The 21,962-nt window shown below is 33.9% G+C and overlaps 1 protein-coding gene across 11 annotated transcripts in view; it reads left to right on the forward strand.

Moving 5' to 3' along the window:
• Positions 1-21,962, forward strand: part of LOC138322812 (cadherin-23-like) — a 208,952-nt gene that overhangs the window by 157,306 nt on the left and 29,684 nt on the right. For 10 of the 11 annotated variants that reach the window (XM_069266935.1, XM_069266936.1, XM_069266925.1 and 7 more), the window contains 13 exons: positions 2,168-2,340; positions 2,984-3,049; positions 12,040-12,129; positions 13,644-13,730; positions 14,141-14,152; positions 15,535-15,654; positions 16,220-16,345; positions 16,941-17,025; positions 18,245-18,363; positions 18,684-18,893; positions 19,436-19,597; positions 19,902-20,066; positions 20,852-20,916. In XM_069266935.1, the coding sequence (XP_069123036.1) occupies positions 2,168-2,340; positions 2,984-3,049; positions 12,040-12,129; positions 13,644-13,730; positions 14,141-14,152; positions 15,535-15,654; positions 16,220-16,345; positions 16,941-17,025; positions 18,245-18,363; positions 18,684-18,893; positions 19,436-19,597; positions 19,902-20,066; positions 20,852-20,916 (1,480 nt within the window). The remainder of the gene's footprint in view (positions 1-2,167; positions 2,341-2,983; positions 3,050-12,039; positions 12,130-13,643; positions 13,731-14,140; positions 14,153-15,534; positions 15,655-16,219; positions 16,346-16,940; positions 17,026-18,244; positions 18,364-18,683; positions 18,894-19,435; positions 19,598-19,901; positions 20,067-20,851; positions 20,917-21,962) is intronic. The other variant, XM_069266930.1, reaches the window with a different exon arrangement.

Consider the following 21,962-nt stretch of genomic DNA (forward strand, 5'->3'; position numbering starts at 1 on the left):
CATTACATTATAGACATGTGTCTGTAGGCCATTACATTATAGACAGGTGTCTGTAGGCCATTTTGTTATAGACAGGTGTCTGTAGGCCATTCTGTTATAGACAGGTGTCTGTAGGCCATTACATTATAGACAGGTGTCTGTAGGCCATTACGTTATAGACAGGTGTCTGTAGGCCATTACATTATAGACAGGTGTCTGTAGGCAATTACGTTATAGACAGGTGTCTGTAGGCCATTACATCATAGACGGTGTCTGTAGGTCATTACATTATAGACAGGTGTCTGTAGGCCATTATGTTATAGACAGGTGTCTGTAGGCCATTACATTATAGACGGTGTCTGTAGGTCATTACATTATAGACAGGTGTCTGTAGGCAATTACGTTATAGACAAGTGTCTGTAGGCCATTACATTATAGACAGGTGTCTGTAGGCCATTACGTTATAGACAGGTGTCTGTAGGCCATTACGTTATAGACAGGTGTCTGTAGGCCATTACGTTATAGACAGGTGTCTGTAGGCCATTACATTATAGACAGGTGTCTGTAGGCCATTACGTTATAGACAGGTGTCTGTAGGCCATTACGTTATAGACAGGTGTCTGTAGGCCATTACATTATAGACAGGTGTCTGTAGGCCATTAAACAGGTGTCTGTAGGCCATTACATTATAGACAGGTGTCTGTATGCCATTACGTTATAGACAGGTGTCTGTAGGCCATTATGTGATATAGATCTGGAGTAAGTGTTGAGATCAGACCCTTGTAAAGAAGTATTTGGTATAAGTTTGTCCTGACATTATCCCAGTCTGATGAGTTACCAGGTTACATCTGTCAATAAGACACCTTTTGTTTGGATGTGTTTAATAGCATGGTGTTATAATCCCTGTATGGCTGACACCATTGTCTGGTTCTATCTGTCGGAATTTACCTTTATGGATCATATTCCATACCAGACACCCAACATCTCTGGTCACTTATTGTTAGCTTCAAGGACACCACAGTGCATTGTCAAAGTGTCTTTTATCTTATGAGTCCAAACTGGGCTTTATTGTCTCGAAGTTATGCAGAAAATTCAATAATGTTGAAGTCGTTCTCAGTTTTCTTTCATTGCTTATGAGATGTTTGGCAGCAATGAGCAGCCTTTCAGTCCATATATACATGTTTTAGACATTTCCAGAGACTAATCTGAAGTGAATCGAGAAAATTTCTGGTGTAGTTTGGATGAAAGGGTTCATATGCTGAGAACTAATCTCAAAGTAGATAGCATGCAAGTTTGGTTTTAATCTCATATACAGTTTTTTAGATCAGCAAAAGGACACACCTTTCCATTGTGAGAAGTATGCTGTAAAAATATTGATTAATCACCTCAAACTTCACATTATTTTCTCACTCAGTCAGTTAAGTTTCCATTTTATTTCAAGTTGTCATTTAGAACTTTTTCATCATAATATTTTTATTTCTATTTCAATTCAGCATCCATGTGAACAAATAAGTTGCATATGGCATTACATCATTAAGCCTGTAAGTTGATAGAAAAGGAAGTATCATGAAGCAATTCTGAATGATAAGTCAATTAAGGTCAAATTAAGGTAATCACTCAGATTAAAGTCAAATCCACATTGAAAGTTCTGAATCCTTTGATGAAAGGAGAGAGTTCCTTTTGAACCCCCTTCAAAAAATAATTTATTCTCACTTTAGTCAGGTGTCTGAAAAGGGTACTTTTTAAAGAGATATCAATACAAATTGAGGCATAATAAAAAAACAACAAAAAAAACAAACAAAAAAATATCACATGAAAAAATGATATATATAACTTATATACATACGTTCCTTTGTCGCATTTATTCAACACTCATGCATATTGCTCAAATAAAAATGCATTATTCTAACAAGATTTGAACCCCCATACTTGACACTTACCATGACTCTGACGTCTATCATCTGCACCACTACACCACTTAATCAGTTGGAGAATTAAAGACAAAAAATACCATACAAAACTATGGCTTTGAAAATACAATGATAGTTATCAACACCTAGGTGTAAAGGTCTGGTCCGTCACAAATCTGAAAGTCATTCCTTCCCAAAAAACTGGCAAAAGGGCTTTTATAATTAATCAATATGGTATATATGACTAAACCTATCATATGTAATTTCATGTGTTGCAGACACGACCATCGGAACCCTGACAGCTGTCGACAGCGATGGACCAAGCGAGATTTTATTTGACATCACCGATTCCAGTACGGCACAGCTTGTACGACTTAGTGAAGCTCGTGGGGCGAGTACGGCAGGGCGAAGCGTGGATATAATTCTAATCGCCCCACTGGACAGAGACAGGGTGGGTTATGCCAGACTGAATAAATAATCTGGTTCAAAGTAAAAAACTGGGTTTTATTTTATTCATTAGATCTATTAAAAAAAACCATATACAAAAGATATTTTCATGAACAACAGTATCCAACATTTTTCAATCTTTTGAATTTCGGCATTAAACTATAGTTTTTGTTATGATTTTTGCTGTTACATTTAGACAAATCTATTGTATTTTGGTATGAGAGCACTCTTATTATACACTTATGTTGGAATTAGAAGACCACATACTATATGAGCCTATTCCTACCAAAGGTGCTATTATCCACTAAGGTCTAGAGAGATGGACTTTCCTTTGACCCAATCTCTATTAGGGACAAATGGAAAATTAGATATATCATCATAATTGAATACACACTAAATCCTTTATTTGATAACTTCATTTCATAATTGATAATGTGCATTTGAAAATATGCTCTACAAAACCTAATGAGTAACTTATGCTGCATATTTAGTCAATAATTCCATTTGAAACCTGTCACTATTCATACCTTCCTATTTTAGTACCGACTTAACTTAGTCATATTTTGTTGATAGTTTCACAGGTTTTAATTGCTATTCTCTATGTAAGTGCTAGCTTTATCACTTACACACTGAGCATTATCTTACAGGAACCGTCGGAACGTAAAATGTATTTCTCCGTGGCAGATGGACAAGCCCCTCAGGAACATAACACAGTGAGTTTAATGTTCTGTATCTCTTTATTTCTATTCCTCCTTCTGAAATTCTGTTTCCCACCTGCCATTTTGGTTTAGAGAGTAAACATCACATAGAAACAATTCACTGATAGACCCAGGTGTACATTTTTTCTGGAATGTGTCCCAATGGTACCACAAACGGTACCCTACAAACGGTACCGTAGGCACAATGTTGTTTTATCTCTATGTTGTATGAGCTTACCTTGTTAGACCATAATGAGAGCAACAAGGATCATATAACAGAGCGGGTTTATTGTAAAGTCATTCCCAGGGATTATTCTTTATTGCTGATCATTCCAAATTGATGGCTTGATTTCCATTGGTTTCGGATGACAAAAAGACATACAACTTTAACGAGAGTTTCTAGCCCAACATCAATGATAATATCAACTTACATTTTAGTGTTTTGTTGTTTTCCTACAACATTTGATAGATGTGCAAACACAATTTGATCATCAGTAAAATTTGTTGCTCGAGAGAATGGTTTTGAAGACAGATTTGTTTGTTTTGAAATGGTTTCATAAATTCTTGTTTTATTGCATTGTTTTTGTATTTTCTGATGTCAATGATTCCTTTACCTATAAATATGCAGAGTAAAACATGATGATAACCTGTTCTTATCTTTCTTCAAAGATGACAAAGTTTAGCATGTGCTGCTGGACACAAAAATACACTGAAATAGAAATAAAGCCAGATGGATGTGAACTGTAAGACTTCTGTAGAACATGTCCTCAGTATAAGAGTGAGGGTACCAATGACACAAAGTGGATGCTATGTTCTAGTTTTATCAATATTACGATATTGATTTGGCTGCTGCGATAGGGCTGGAAAGATTATTGTTCATTTTTTTTTTAATAAACTGAAATATTTAAAGAACACTATACCATCATATAACACAGTGTTTGAATGTAAAGAAAGTATATTTTAATGAGATTTACACAAAATATGCTTTATATAGGTTGGTTTTTAAAGGTCATCTGACCCTTCGAGGATGACCTATTGTCATCATGCTCCGTCCGTCGTCGTGCGCAGTCTGCCGTGCGTAAACTTTTCATTCAAACAACTTCTTCTCAAAATCCGCTAGCCCCAGGGTACTCATATTAGACCTGTAGGTTGCTGGAATGAAGGGCTCCCAAGTTTGTTCAAATGAATGACCTTGACCTTCATTCAAGTTCACAAGGGTAAATAGGGTCAAATCTTTAAACAACTTCTTCTCAAGAACCATTGTTTGTTTGTTTGTTTGTCTGATTAATTAACGTCCTATTAACAGCTATGGTCATGTAAGGAAGGCCTCCCATGTAGGTATGCGGTGTGTTGCGTGTATGTTTTGCAAAGTGTATGTTTTGGGAGACTGCAGTATATTCATGTTGTGTCTTCTTGTATAGTGGAACTGTTGCCCATTTTATAGTGCCATATCACTGAAGCATGCCGACGAAGACACCAAGCAACATACCCTACCCGGTGACATTATACTGACAACGGGCAAACCAGTCGTCCCACTCCCTGTATGCTGAGCGCTAAGTAGGAGCAGAAACTACCACTTTTAAAGACTTTGGTGTGTCTTAGCCAGGGGACAGAAGCCAGAGCCTTCCTCACAGGGGCGTTACGCTCAACTCAAGGCCAAAAGTGAGGCGGTGCCAAGGGAGGCATAAGGAAAGATAAAGTCAGTTAGGAAGAAGAGAAAAGATAAGATCCTAAATTTAGTCACCATTTACTCAAGAACCAGAAGGCCCAGGGTACTGATATTGGGCCTGTTGCATGCTGGGATGAAGGGCTATCAAGTTTGTTCAAATGAATGACCTTGGCCATCATTTAAGGTCACAGGGGTCAAATAAGCTAAAATCTTTTAACGACTTCTTCTCAAGAACTGAAAGGCCCAAGATACTGATATTGAGCCTGTGGCATGCTGAGATGAAGGGCTATTAATTTTGTTCAAATTAATGACCTTGACTGTCATTCAAGGTGACAGGGGTCAAATAGGTCAAAACCTTTAACGACTTCTTGAGAATAACTAGGTGCCCTAGAGACCTGATATGGGGCCTGTGACATGCTGGGATGAAGAGCTACCAAGTTTGTTCAAATGAATGACCTTGACCTTCAACCAAGGTCACTGGAGTCAAATAGGCTAAAATCTTGAAATAACTTTTTGTGAATAAATAAGAGGCCTAGACACCAGATATTGGGCCTGTTACATGCTGGGATGAAGGGCTACCATATTTGTTTTTTAAAAAAATGACCTTGATCTTCATTCAAGATCACAGGGGTCAAAATGTCTAAAATCTTTAAACGACTATGTTGAATTGTGCCAATGGTCAGATGACCTGGGTTTTTTTATTCAGCAGCACTTCATTAAATCAAATTTGATTAAATGTGATATTTGAGACCACCCATAGTGGAAGGATCTGAGTCGTAAGATATTGTGATAATGTAATTGACACGTCACAGAGTTGATGAAGACATTGTTGTGATAATTGACAAGTCACAGAGTTGATGAAGACATTGTTGTGATGATTGACACGTCACATAATTGATGAAGACATTGTGATCATTAACAAGTCACAGAGATGATGAAGGCGTTGTTGTTGTCCTTATCAACCTTAATACCAATAAATTATAACTAGAATTAATCCATTTTTCAAGTAATCAATTTTATTTTATAGATTTGTTTTCTGTTTCTTGACATCAAAATACAGCTACCTGCACATTATTTTGGATCTGGTGTTATGAATTGACATGCATCCAAGGACGAGCAAAACTATTTCAAACAGCAGATATAGCTTCTTTTCTGTTTGATGAATTTATTAATATTTCATATTTAGACAAAAGTCATCAATATAATTAATAATTGAGGAAATCAATATTTCTTAGAAATTCCATGATGAATCTTTTAATGTCTTGATTGATTTTTACCTAGAAGTTGCATTGTATACCAAATGCTTCTCTGTGCATGTTGTGTTTCAATAGGTACTGCCAGAAAGACCAAATCAGAAAGTAGTGCCAAATCCATCTTATACTCCTGTCTCCACTGACTATAAAGTTTTGTTGGTGTTCCAAAAAAAATGTGAATAGAAACATGGCTGAATGAAGTTTTGTATTTTTGTGTTATAAATGTGGATAAAGATGTAAAGAAAAGATACAACTGCTTGTAGTAGCCATGGAGTATAAAGTGCTAGCCAGTAGCTTGCTTTGGTAAAGAATATGTAGACAATGCATTTGGAGTATGTGGCAGTCATTCATTGTAGTTCATTTAACACCAAAGAGAAAATTAGGGCCAATCAACAGAGAATTAGGGACCATGAAAGTGAAACTCAAAGGAACAACATAGTTAGCCCAGAAAAAAGAGCTGGACTGCTTCCATTGAAATGCTCCTATCATAGGTTCAAGTCTGAATCATTTTACACAGGAGTCAGTCAGTCTGACATAGAAGGCATTTTATGAAACACTTATCATACGATTATCATTGCACCACAAACATGGTGGAATGCCACACTGGTGCCTAGACAGAATCTGGTATTGATGATAATGGGGTTTTAACTCTCTACATTTAATGGGATATTTCTGGCCCTGAGAAACAATGACGAGACCTCCAAGGACAATTCCCTTGTAATAAAGTCTATAGATTTTGGTAATACCTTATATTTCTTTTGTTCAATCCTTTCAAATGTTTGATAATTTCTTATAAATGCCTTTAAAATAGATATGTTTGTCTGAACTTCCCATAGAACCAAGCAGTAATTGGTGTTGTTGCCATATTACTGTTAAGATGTTGAGGACATTTCCTTGAAAGTTAAAGAAATACAAAAACATATCAACACGACAGAGGAAAATAATTTGAATTTCATGTGAATCCAAAAAGTGGTGGAGAGCATGCACTTTGAAAGTTGCACATGCGTTTATTTCATCAAATAAGTTTGTTTTCACCTAAAGAATGAAAGCCCCCTCAATACTGAGCTCGATCCTTTAAGTGTAAATACTAGTTTTATATAGATTCAGAGGGTAACTGTCACTTTTATTACTGACCTAGATTCATCAGAAAGAGGCCACTGGGACTGAGGGGAAAGATCAGTAAATTTTCTCCAACTACAGATTTGTTCTTAGACGAACCAGGTGTAATTACCCCAAACTTGTTAAGGAGATATTTAGTGACTTTGTCCTGTGTTTGTTTGACCTCTTTTCTCGATGTGAACATTAGATTTTATAACCTGTGAATTAAATATGCATGCTGAAGTTTGATATAATGGCAACAAATCAATGTTCAGTGGCCTTAGCAGATTCTGATATTCCTTAGACATTCTTTCATCCATGACTCTTTAAAGCCCTGTGGTGCCAACAATTCAATAAATTGTGAGGTTAGGAAACATCTTTACAATCTACTCATGCCAACAAAGAATTTGGCAGAATTACGTAAGGCCTTATTGCTTGAACATTTCAAAGGTGTTTAACTGAAATGCTGTGCAGGACATTAACATTTGACTTTGAGAGCTTCCTGTTACAGAATATTTGTTTTGAAAATCCTTATTTAGTAGTGTGTACTTCAGTGGTATCATTCTAATTGATGTTATTTTGTGCTGTAGGATTAAATCCGAAGTTTATCAATGTTTCTGATGTTATTTTGTGCTGTAGGATTAAATCCAAAGTCTATCAATGTTTCTGATGTTATTTTGTGCTGTAGGATTAAATCCAAAGTCTATCAATGTTTCTGATGTTATTTTGTGCTGTAGGATTAAATCCAAAGTCTATCAATGTTTCTGATGTTATTTTGTGCTGTAGGATTAAATCCAAAGTCTATCAATGTTTCTGATGTTATTTTGTGCTGTAGGATTAAATCCAAAGTCTATCAATGTTTCTGATGTTATTTTGTGCTGTAGGAGTAAATCCAAAGTCTATCAATGTTTCTGATGTTATTTTGTGCTGTAGGATTAAATCTGAAGTCTATCAATGTTTCTGATGTTATTTTGTGCTGTAGGATTAAATCCAAAGTCTATCAATGTTTCTGATGTTATTTTGTGCTGTAGGAGCTAGTAAATCCAAAGTCTATCAATGTTTCTGATGTTATTTTGTGCTGTAGGAGTAAATCCAAAGTCTATCAATGTTTCTAATGTTATTTTGTGCTGTAGGATTAAATCCAAAGTCTGAATCAAAGTCTACAATGTTTCTGATGTTATTTTGTGCTGTAGGACTAAATCCGAAGTCTATCAATGTTTCTGATGTTATTTTGTGCTGTAGGATTAAATCCAAAGTCTACCAATGTTTTCTGATGTTATTTTGTGCTGTAGGAGTAAATCCAAAGTCTATCAATGTTTCTGATGTTAATTTGTGCTGTAGGATTAAATCCGAAGTCTATCAATGTTTCTGATGTTATTTTGTGCTGTAGGATTAAATCCAAAGTCTATCAATATTTCTAATGTTATTTTGTGCTGTAGGATTAAATCCAAAGTCTGACAATGTTTCTGATGTTATTTTGTGCTGTAGGATTAAATCTGAAGTCTATCAATGTTTCTGATGTTATTTTGTGCTGTAGGATTAAATCCGAAGTCTATCAATGTTTCTGATGTTATTTTGTGCTGTAGGATTAAATCCAAAGTCTATGTTTCTGATGTTATTTTGTGCTGTAGGATTAAATCCAAAGTCTATCAATGTTTCTGATGTTATTAAATCCAAAGTCTATCAATGTTTCTGATGTTATTTTGTGCTGTAGGATTAAATCTGAAGTCTATCAATGTTTCTGATGTTATTTTGTGCTGTAGGATTAAATCTGAAGTCTATCAATGTTTCTGATGTTATTTTGTGCTGTAGGATTAAATCCAAAGTCTATCAATGTTTCTGATGTTATTTTGTGCTGTAGGATTAAATCCAAAGTCTATCAATGTTTCTGATGTTATTTTGTGCTGTAGGATTAAATCTGAAGTCTATCAATGTTTCTGATGTTATTTTGTGCTGTAGGATTAAATCTGAAGTCTATCAATGTTTCTGATGTTATTTTGTGCTGTAGGATTAAATCCAAAGTCTATCAATGTTTCTGATGTTATTTTGTGCTGTAGGATTAAATCCAAAGTCTATCAATGTTTCTGATGTTATTTTGTGCTGTAGGATTAAATCTGAAGTCTATCAATGTTTCTGATGTTATTTTGTGCTGTAGGATTAAATCCAAAGTCTGTCATGTTTCTGATTTTATTTTGTGCTGTAGGATTAAATCCAAATCTATCAATATTTCTGATGTTATTTTGTGCTGTAGGATTAAATCCAAAGTCTATCAATGTTTCTGATGTTATTTTGTACTATAGGATTAAATCCAAAGTCTATCAATGTTTCTGATGTTATTTTGTGCCATAGGATTAAATCCAAAGTCTATCAATGTTTCTGATGTTATTTTGTGCTGTAGGATTAAATCCAAAGTCTATCAATGTTTCTGATGTTATTTTGTGCTGTAGGATTAAATCTGAAGTCTATCAATGTTTCTGATGTTATTTTGTGCTGTAGGATTAAATCCAAAGTCTATCAATGTTTCTGATGTTATTTTGTGCTGTAGGATTAAATCTGAAGTCTATCAATGTTTCTGATGTTATTTTGTGCTGTAGGATTAAATATGAAGTCTATCAATGTTTCTGATGTTATTTTGTGCGGTAGGATTAAATCTGATGTCTATCAATGTTTCTGCTCTCTGTCTATTTTTCTTGTTGTTTCTGTCTCTCTTTAACAAAGGTTTTCTCCATTTTATTTGGTAAAGCTTACCTGTACGTAGTCCAAATAAAGATGATGTTTTGAAATCTTAAAAACAATCTGTGTAACAGAAAATTATGTACGAAAGGATAACCAGGATGGGTGTGAGTTTTGTCCCCGAGCTAGTCCAAATAACATCTAAAACAAAGCACACAATAGTGATACTGCTGTATCATTTAGACATACCTTAGAAGTGTATGTCACCTGAAGTCTTCTGGTTGTAACTGATATATTAAAGTACTATTTCCAGTAAATCGTCCTTATTGATGATTTGTTATTTGATTTCTATGATATGTAACAGGCGTAATGCTGAGTTATGAGATGAATGTTTCAGTGATTTCATTGAATGTCTCCTCAATCAATTTGGATTAATCCACAATGGGGTTTTCTATCAGCCGTATTTATGGTATAAACTCCTCAGGGTTTTGTACGGGTATGGGGGTGATCTCTAGAATTTTAGTTCTCATGTCAATTAATTGGTGAACATAGTAACTGGTGTTGAGTGAGAAATGTGACAGGCGGGCTGATGAATGGCTAATTAGAAAATAATTATTGTCAAACAGTGGTATAATGTTGGTGAGAATATTTTCAATGAAATACTTTTTTTTTCTCTATTTTCTATCTTTTTTTTATACATATATCTATCTTTAATTAAAAAAAATCACAAAATTAAATTGACTTTTATCACTGGTCTTTGAGGATGTATCAAGCACTTCGGGAAAAAAAAATATGTAACTAATAGATGCATGTACTCAATATTGGACATTGAAGAGAACTTATTTGGATTGTAAATATTTTTGAATAAAGCTTCAAATATGCACTCAATTCATCGCCCATACAAAAAATAATTAATGGAAAAAAATTCAGTTCTTATTTTTTTTTATTTTACTCAATGCTGAAATTTGAAATGTGTGGATATGAAGACAGCTCAGAAATGTTAATGAATCTATTCCTAGATTGACAAGTCACTCCTCTGTTAAAAAAAATCAATATTTGAGAAAGCGAATTTTCAAATCAATGTCTTCTATTACCAAGATGTTGACTCAGTGTTGTCATGTTGTTGGTAAAGATATGATCTAAAATACCCTGTAAATTACACAAATGATAAAATGTCTCAATGGTTAGGCAGAGATTAAATACTAAATATCTGTAACGCAAAATATCAATTATTTTATTGACATGCTCCATCGCCTCAATGGATTTCACTTAAAGAGTTTCACAACAGTTGAAAATTGTTTGTCAGTTATAAAAATAAGAAAGTTATTGTATTAATGTCTGAATTTTTCTGTCAGTTTGTACAAATTAATGATATAATAATAACTCTTTTAACTGCAATATGAGAAACACTAAATGCTAAAATAGATTTAATACATCCTTGAAAAGCTGATGATAATTGGCTTCAATAATCATCAGAGTTACAAGGACATTTCTTTTTGATCAAATGTGTATAATATAGATTTAAACCTTCAATATTGGAAATAAACAAATGTGTATAATATAGATTTAAACCTCCACCATTGGAAATAAACAAATGTGTATAATATAGATTTAAACCTTCACCATTGGAAATAAACAAATGTGTATAATATAGATTTAAACCTTCAACATTGGAAATAAACAAATGTGTATAATATAGATTTAAACCTTCAACATTGGAAATAAACAAATGTGTATAATATAGATTTAAACCTTCAACATTGGAAATAAACAAATGTGTATAATATAGATTTAAACCTTCAAACATTGGAAATAAACAAATGTGTATAATATAGATTTAAACCTTCAACATTGGAAATAAACAAATGTGTATAATATAGATTTAAACCTTCAACATTGGAAATAAACAAATGTGTATAATGTTTGAAATTTTACTTAAGATATTTGTATTTTACAAGAGGAATAAAAAATTCTGTGTACACTGAATATATTTTTTTTCAGTAAGTGCTTTGATCTAGCAACTTTCAATTATTTGTAGACAACTTGCTTGTAAAAATCATTCACCTATAGCATGTATACTAAAGGACAGCCTTGATGAACACCTGTGTTGAAGATCAATGCAAATGACTTGACATCTTACTTATCATTTATACAAAATAATTATGAAAAAAAATCCTTCACCTTTTACATTTAGTATACTCTTGTTTTAGTTTTGAATTGTTATTGAAAGACTGAGGATTGACTTAAATTGAGTTCATAATTGAAGAAATATTAAAATTTATTTATGAAAATATGTTTTTTTTACTTTACAGATTCCTGTGTATGTGACATTGTTTATCCGAGATGTAAATGATGAAGTACCAGAATTCAGTAATCTTCGATACAAAGCATCTGTAGCTGAGGTATGATCTATAATCACTTTTTCGTGGAGTTTGTTAACTGTAATTTACAACTCCTTTTTGGTGGAGTTTGTTAACTGTAATTCACCACTTCTTTTTGGTGGAGTTTGTTAACTGTAATTCACCACTCCTTTTTGGTGGAGTTGGTTAACTGTAATTCACCACTCCATTTTGGAGGAGTTTAACTGTAATTCACCACTCCTTTTTGATGCAGTTTGTTAACTGTAATTCATCACTCCTTTTTGGTGGAGTTTTAACTCTAATTCACATCTCCTTTTTGTTGAATTTGTTAACTGTAATTCACAACTCCTTTTTTGTGGAGAAGAGAACCAAGTGACCTATATTTCATCCTCATTCATTCCCAAAAGAATCATAAAAACGAAAATGCTGACATTGATTAATTTTTCAAAATCTTTTATATCTGATAGTTGTCATCAAAAGCTGCTTACAGACAAAAATTATACAGACATCACGATAATTTAAACAGAATGATACATAAGGATCAGAACATTTGACAAATATTATTGATAATGATACACAGGAGCAAATTGGCCAAGATTACTGTGAAATGTCTCGTAGGATTTGAATGAAGTGGCTTAGACAGGGTAACGCTATGATAAATTGGTCATGATATCTGTATAAAAAGCTGCTATGGCTACACCAATCGTAGTAAAAACTACACGGAACAAACATGTTAAAAAACCCTTAGGAATATAAGGTTAAAACCAAACTGTCTATGCAAGATGACATGGTGTATAATTAACTCCCTTGGGGAGGAACTCTTTGTTTAGTGTAAAATGAAGCGACATGCTCAAACCCATTGCTCGGGATAACTGAGTGCATGTGTTCGGAATAAAATATATTTTGGGCATTGAGTATTGTTGCCTTGAAACAATCACCATTAAAGAAAATTTACTTCTGTTTTATTCAGCTTTTATATATCATCAATGTTCGATACAGTTGTTTCTTGAGTTGAGATACTGAAGACCAATTCATTTAACAATGGTGTTTTTGTAATCATAGTTACACAAATTCTCCTAAAAGGAAGAACATGTTTTATTCACATTTTCATTAAGTTAAAAAAAGAAAATTAAACAAGGTGCTAATTTGAGAGGAAATGATGATGACAGAAGAAATGATGATGATTCAAACCCTAACTAGATTCAGCATCGTATTACGATAACAGAAGTTATTTCAAGAGAGGACTATAAAACTGTCAGCTTGAGCCATTTTTTTAACCCCTCAGTGATACACAAAATACATGTTTAAACAATTCATTGGCCAAATGTCTAACATCTAGACTTAATAGGAGAGAAGTAATTGATACTGTTACATACTTCAATAATATAATAATTTGGAAATCAGTTTGAAAGTCAAAACCTCAAAGTAGCTCATAGTGTCAGTCTCTAGTCTGGCATCAATCATTTTATAAAAATGACCAATAAACTATATTGTTATGACACACATGAATATCACAATATCAACTTAAGACATAATTAAGGCCTTATGTGTTTTAGAATGCCACCATTGGAGTCACTGTTTCCAAGGTAACAGCTACAGATCCAGACAACGGACCAGGAGGCACTGTTAGTTATTCTATGCAGGTATGTACCCATCTTTAACAGATACCATATAAGGCATATGATACCAAGACTAAACTTATCTGTAAAATTGTGAAAATCCACCTATCAAACTCCTAGCAATATACTAATGGTTTGTGCAGAGCTTTACTAACCAATCTCATACAGTGCATTTTAAAATCAGAAGCTTCAAAACTAGGTAAGATAATCAGAAAAAAAGATATTTACTTTCAATAATATCATTCCACTACACTGTTTTGTATCTGTTGTTGATAAACAGAGAATAATGCTAACTGCATTAAGCATTAAGTAGCATGATACGCATGGATTTTATTATAACAAATACCAGTGTGATGCAGTTAGGGCTTGATCAAACTTTGAATGCATCCTAATTAATCTGTGAAACTATTTTTTTTTTCTTCTTTAATTTGCAGCCAGTTGCACAGGTGAGTTGGTTACTATGTAATGCATGGTGTAGGGTAGTATCTAAAGAAAGTACTAAATAACTTGTGTGTCTTTTGTGCAATTTTAATTTATATTTTCAATGAAAGTTCGGGCTATATGGTGTGATAAACATTGGCCCTCCTTTCCAGTCTACTATTTGGTTTATTTGTCATCATATAAGACAAAAATTGAAAAGGCAACAATTAGTTCCTTGGTTGTGAAACTTACCAGAAATGTGCATGTGTCTAAAACATGGACACTGGGATATGCCATCCTGAGTGTAACTGGAGGCTGATATGTTAGCATGAGGCTCGCTGAGTGCTCACACTGTAGCCCAACTCTTCGGTCAGTATTGAGATATCCTGTGTATGCTATATTTCCATGTTCAAATATCTTTCTCCAAAATTAAAAAAAAAATGAAATAAATAAACATAATAAGCCAAAAAGAATAATTCATTCACCAAAGATTAAAATATAGAAAAGGTGAATTACCTATCGGAAACAAATGCATAATGTCACTTAATATATCAATATATCACTATTCTCTCAAAATCAAATATTTTCCTTCAATGATAAGATCTTACCAATCTTAATCTTTTACCACCAAAAAACGTGTTTAACTATTGACTATTCTGTTACTTTTTGTCTCTGTCTAATGTCTGATTTCATTTCTATATGTCTGGTTTCATTTCTATATGTCTGATTTCATTTCTATATATCAGATTTCATTTCTATATATCTGATTTCATTTCTATATGTCTGATTTCATTTCTTTATATCAGATTTCATTTCTATATATCTGATTTCATTTCTTTATATCAGATTTCATTTCTATATATCTGATTTCATTTCTATAAAGTTTTTATCAGTTTCTTATTTAAAATTCATGATACATACGATGAATCAATGTTTTGTTAGTGCATGCAATTTTGTGATTTTTATGTTGAACATAAACCATTGGGATATCCAGCATTGATTTGACTCTGATCTTTTTATTTAGCCACATTCCAAGTCCATACAATTCAATAAAATCCGCTATATATTTCAACTTTATCTTTTTAGTTTTTTCTTTATCAATAGATTAAGCTTTATGATTTGATACGAAGAGAAGCTAATGGCGAGACCTTAAAGTCAATGTTGAATGTAAGCCAGAGATTATGAAGCCCGATGTTGTCTGATCCCGTTGATCATTGTCAGGATGTTTTATATGGCGGCACCAAATGAAGCTGTAACAAAGCATTAACACAAAAATGGAAGGATTTATATCTCCGTAATGAATGTGACCTTGACGTTAATGTCGTGGCTAACTAATGGTGTTTTTAATTCAAACTTTATCACCAATATCCTCCTTCCTCACATTAGTTTCTTGGGTTTTTTGTCACAGGCAGCCGACAGTGAATATAAAAACGCATTTCGGATAGATCCAAACAACGGCGAGATCATCGTGAATAGTCCTCTAGACTACGAAAAACACAACTTTTACGAATTCGTCATCACTGCTGTCGTAAGTTTTACACAATTTTTTCTTTTTTAATGTCTTATATCCATTACATACAGGATTAGCTAATGTAAGTTTCCAGGAGATGCACTGAAGAGAGGATAAAGGCGTATTCTGCATTAACAGTATCATGGTTATAAACTTTGCTACTTTATCAATGTGAAGACATTTTAGTATTTCATAGCCTTTAGTTTTAAAGAGGCATATATATAGCCAGTTTATATCTTTATTAAGCTCTGTAATAGTATTTCAATACTCTTTTTGAGTAAGTGTCTTGGTATTTAAAGAAAAAAAATGTTAATTTTCAGTAGAGTAACACTTACTCAGGTTATTTTTTAGGATATAGTGCCTGGGATATTGATATTACCTATACATTCTCACATTCTGTAAGGGGTCTGTTTGAGAATTGATTACTTTGTGCATTACCTTGTAGATCGAATCACTTATAATTTTCAAATACAAAAATCCTAAAGAAAGAAAGAAATAACGTTTGTGTTAACAAAAGATTTCTTGATAAATTGAAACAAGAGGTTGAGGAATATTTAAATTGTTGTCCTCTGTGTTTCATAAGGATGGTCTAGGAAAACCTTGTAAGGATAATGCAGACTTTGTAGTGACCATTGTGGATGTCCAAGATACTCCCCCATCCTTCTTTAACCTGCCCTACAGCGTGAGCATGATGGAGAATGCAGCAAAGGTAAGAAATCAGCTCATCTGGATGTTAGTGATGAATACTCAAGTGACCCAACATGTCCTCAAGTTTGTCTGGACATGACAATTTATGTCTACATCACAAAATGTAACTGACCTGGAGGTCTTCTGACGACAGCTAACCTGATTTTCTACATGATAGTCTGGTCATGTCTTGGCAAATATTTGATCAGCTAAAGTCAAGAGTGAACCTTGAAACAGTCTGACATAAATATGTAAATTTCTTCCAGATAAACAATATTTTTGCTTTGATATTTTGCTCTTGGTGTAAAGGTTTGGTGAATCAGATGTGTTACGGGATTAAATTTTTATCCTATGACAGTATACAAGTATATTGTAATAGGGGTTAATTGGTAGGTTATTATAAACAATATCATTTCTGTCTCAGCTGGCAGCTACATAAAAGATTTATTAGTACTGAATGTAGCCCATATCCCAATATTCCCATGTGTTCCTTAACTTTTCCTTTGATGCAACTTGACGGCATGGGTCTTCTACCTATCATCATGACCTTTGATTGACCTTTTAAAACTTTAGAGATTACATCTTAGTGAAGCTTTATGTTTGTTTTACGTAATCAGGGGGAACGGGTATTACAAGTAACAGCTCTTGATGGGGATCGTGATGAGCGAATCAGAAACAACCTCAGATACAGCTTCCTTGATGGTGAGTTACATCTTAGTCAGCACCAGATCTCTAGCTAACATATCCTGTCTGATACAGGATCAGAAGTGTACATATAAACCTGCGTATTCCTCAGTTATACTTTCGTTCATGCAGTGTCCTTTCATATCTCCATCTCTTCTCTGTCTTCACTGCGTTTATGCTAATGCATTTCTTTAATATATGATATATGTTGTCAACAATTTCAGGTATCAAAAAAATGTCACCCTAAGACTTACATTTGGACCTTGAGTTTTCCTTTATCAGAATTCAGTAATTTCAACATGTATATGTGGTATTTCAGTATCATCACATCGTGTAAATTAAGCTGATAGCTTGACTTTGTCAGGTATTGTGTAACTCACGAGTTCTATTGGCAATAAAAACAAAGGTGTCCAATTGATTTTGTCTTTTCAACAGCAGCCCATTAAGTTAGCTAAAAACACAGGGCACCCAGGTGGTGTAGGAGCATGTTGATGCCTTAGCTTATCTAAGTTCTCATTTTCTTTTTGTTCTGACTTCTATATCTTGAATACCTTGTTTAGTCGTTAGTCGTGAACTATCAGAACTGTCGTATCATTTGTGTTAGATGTACCATAGCAGCTCATCATACTGCATCCATTATCTGTCAGTTGTAATCATCAACTTTTCCTTAAAATTGCAACTGGCATAAATGACTGTACCAAACTTTGTCGTAAATCGGGAAAATGAACAGCTTGGACAAATTGAATAATTGCAACATATTTCATACCCACTTTGACAACATCAATTGGATGGCATTGGAATTGCCTTTCATCCATTTTCCTTCGTCAATTCCTAACTTTTCTCTATTACTTCCTTCATCCATTCATCTATCTCTTCCATAATAAGTTTGTTACAGCTTCGTTCAGAATGCTCTTAGTGTTATTACTTTTTCAAAAGTTATAGAAAAAATATTGACACTCTGCTATTTTAAAATTGATAAGGCCACAGTGACTTTTTATATCCTTGGACTACAGTATTAAAGTAAAATAGGAGGGATTTGCCTTTTGATTTAAATAAAAATATGAGTCTTCCAAATGAGAACTATCCTTCAATGGATGGTGCCTTGGCTTTTCGTTGAAACAGTAAGCTCCCTCTTTTACCATGGTTTATTTAATATCGTTTTAATGTAGTCCTAATGTGTCTCTTGTTTTTTCATAAACACAGCCGTATTTTAAGAAAGTTTTTTTTTCTTATTCAGGAGACTATCAGAATTTCGCTTTAAATAGTACAACAGGATGGATCACAGTTAAACATGAACTTGACCGTGATAATCCCATAATTCAGCAGCGAGGAGGTGTATATGCATTTTCTGTAGAGGTGAGTGTTTGATACGGAGGAGCGGGTTTTCATGTTTGTAAGGTTCGTTAGGGTTATAAGTGTTATGCATGGTTATCTTTCTACAATTCTGTTCATAGGTTTTTTTTGATAACAGTACCTATTGTTGTACTAATTTGTGAATGCATTAGACTTTTTGAATTCCAGTATATTCCACGAGTTTTTTTTTTTTTAAATAAACAAAAAAATAATTCTTTATTTCATTCTATTCAGTATAAAATAATCGGGATCACTCATCATTTTAATTTTTTGAAGTGTGTTGTTGAGAATTCTTAAATATGTTTGATAACTTTCGTTGCTAGGCGACAGAGATTGTACAACCCGGTGATTTCAACATCGGTAAAATCAACGCCACAACACTTGTCACAATCACTGTGAAGGATGTGAATGACAACCCTCCGACATTCACCGATACGTCGTACAATGCCACCATCTCTGAAAACATGCAGGATGGTGTTCCAGTTACCTTTGTAGGGTCAACCAAGTTTATGTCAGTTAGTGATAAAGATCAGGTGGGTTTACATGATTGAGTTGAAATGTACACACCAGTACCACAGTTTTATTGAGGCGGAGGGAGTCAAAAAAGTGAGGGAGGAGAGAAGGTTGACTAAATATAAAACTTCAAATTCTTCTTACCAAAAATGTTTTCATTCATCGATATTTTTCTGTTGAAACTTTTTCTCTTTTCTCTTCTGAAATGGATAGTGATAAAATCAAATCAAATTAAATTTTCATCCAGACTACTTTTCCAACTGTCAGAGGTCGTCAAGCATCAATTGCAGTATCACCATAAATAGAAAATGTGTTTCTGTGCAATAACTGGTACAATTTTCCTTGAGCAGATCCAATTTAGCTTGATCATACAACCTTCTGTGCTCATCAACAAAACATGCTAGACTTGAAAGCATAATCAAGACTACTGGCCTTGATTGTGGAAATAAATATGATAGTTGCATCCATTTCCTTTGAATCTTGCTTTGTCTATATTGCCTATGATGCTATGTGTATCTATTGTATGAAGCATTGTTTATCATCACATCTAATTGCTCTGCAGGGGAAGAACAGCTATTTTGTTCTCTCTCTACAAAAGGATGGCCAGCCCTACTACGATTTTGCACCACTTCCTAATGAAGTGTTTTCTGAATCTACCATACTAATAAGGGTCAACAATAGTAGTAACCTTGACTACGAGAAGATGAAGACAGTTGAATTCCAGGTAACTTAGTTGTTGTGAGATCTGTAAGTGTCTGATATGTCCTTTATGTATTTTATAAAGGACCTCTTACTGAGCTTGAATAGCTTAGAATAGGTGATTTTGCATTTGACTGCAGTGAAAGCATTACAATGAATACAAAAGCAGTTTGCAAATGGATGATTCACATTTATATATACTTTGATCTACATCATACAGCACTTCCATCCTTCTTTGAACTTTTAAGTAATAGTTATGTGCTCCTATTTATTATTTAATCAAATTATAATAATGAGAACATATAAGACCTTTGACATTTCCTGTGCAGATTGTTGCCAAGGAGGTGGACACAGTGGAGAAGAGAAGCAGCACAGCTGACATCACCGTGCACATTATGGACATGAATGATAATCCACCCGTGTTTGATCAGGCCGTGTATTCAGCCAGTGTCATGGAAAATATTCAACTCGGATTCACAGTCATGAAAATAACGGTAATTGTCTCAAAATCATTACTCGGGAACTTAAGGGTGTATGATTAGAATAAAACAATTGCGAAGAAATACAAGTGTACCAAATTAAGTCATTTGCAGGTACAAAACGTAGGCAGAGAGATTTTAGGGTTTTGGTTTGGTTTATCAATTTACTACACATTATACTGACAACGGGCGAACCAGTCGTCCCACTCCATTAGTGCTGAGCGTTAAGCAGGAGCAGCAAGTACCACTTTTATAGACTTGGGTGTGTTTTTGCTAGGGGACAGAACTCGGAGTCTAGCTTACTGGGGCGAGGGTTCAACAAAACGGTGTCAAGGGAGACGTTAATGAATAAAGTGAGTTAGGGTGAAGAGAAAAGATAAAATCCCAAATTTAGTCGCCTTTTACGACCATGCAATAGGGACAGCAGGTACAATTCTAACGCTCTTTATAAGGGTTACTGATACCAACTGAGACCTAACAATGATTTAGAGAGATAAAAGATGATAGGAATACTCATGTTATACACAGGCTCATTTTAAATGACCATCGATCGTATTTAATTGGTAATTGCAACTTTCCAGTTTCTTTTAAGAGTTCCGCATGGCTAATTTCAAAGTGAGTGTTGTATTAATTCTGAAGTCTGAATATCCCATCAAAGCTTACAGTATTTAAATATGGCACGCTTTACCAAACGGGTTAAGGCTAAAAGCAATTATAAAGTAAAAGTGTGAACAGACCTGGAATTACAAGAACAATTTTTTATGACTTGATTGATGAGTTTATTTTCTAACTATTTTTAGGCTACCGACCTAGATTCTGGCATTGCTGGAAATGTCACCTACTCTCTGCGGGGTGGTAATGGCAGGTGAGTACTTCATGGTTTTACATGTGTAGATGATAAAATATTTTAGGTATTAATGGCTATCTTTGGCTTTGTAAATGTTAAAAAAAATCATCTTCTAAATACACCTGGCCCCAGGAATATGAAACTGTCTGAAACTAAAATTATTGTTTAGCCAATCAAAAATGATGTGTTTATAACGTCATCGCTGGAAAGTGTTTAGACTAAGTACTGTATCATGATCTTGGCGCCAGTTCCTTAACTATTACATGACTCAGTTAGGAGTTACTGTTCTTATCGTAAGTGTCCAGCTTAATTACAAATATATGTATTAAACAAAATGATGACCTTTCAAAATCTCTTGTATCACTAGATTTTGAACAATCTTTTGTATAATTGCAGTACAATTATTTATGATGATTTACGTTGTTCGAGTTTCGATCATTTCAAATTTCCCATCAAGATATTTTGATCAGTATCTCAGGCCAGATAGGTGATGCAATGTAATTCTTTATATTTTCTTATTAATTATTTGAGTTATCAATATGTATTTCTTTCATTCTGTGATGTCGTTTAGGTGCGCCCGTATAAATATTTAGTATTTACATGTATTTCATAAAGCTATCAAACAACTACACAGAGTTAAATTACATTAAAAATTTATCTATGAGCAAGTTGAGTTGAAGTACAGCTGTTATTGTTTTCTTTGTTTAACCATTTTGTAATGGATAAATTACAGTATTAATTTGCCAGTGAAAAAATGTTTCTTTTCATTGAAAAAAGCCTTTTAAGAATAAAAGAGTGTCATCTTTTTCTTATCTTGAGCTTGTTTGTTTGTTTGATTAATTAACGTCCTATTAACAACCAGGGTCATGCAAGGATGGCTACATGGATGCGTTGCGTAGCGTGTATGAAGTGCGTGGTGCGTGTTTGAGGAGACTGCGGTATATTCCTGTTGTGTCTTCTTGTATTGTGGAACTGTTGCCCCTTTTATAGTGCTATATCAATGAAGCATGCTGCTAAAGACACTCAGCAACACACCCCGCCAGGTCACATTATACTGACAATGG

This window comes from Argopecten irradians, chromosome 5 (assembly GCF_041381155.1).
Source record: "Argopecten irradians isolate NY chromosome 5, Ai_NY, whole genome shotgun sequence".
NCBI classification, from domain to species: Eukaryota; Metazoa; Mollusca; class Bivalvia; order Pectinida; family Pectinidae; genus Argopecten; species Argopecten irradians.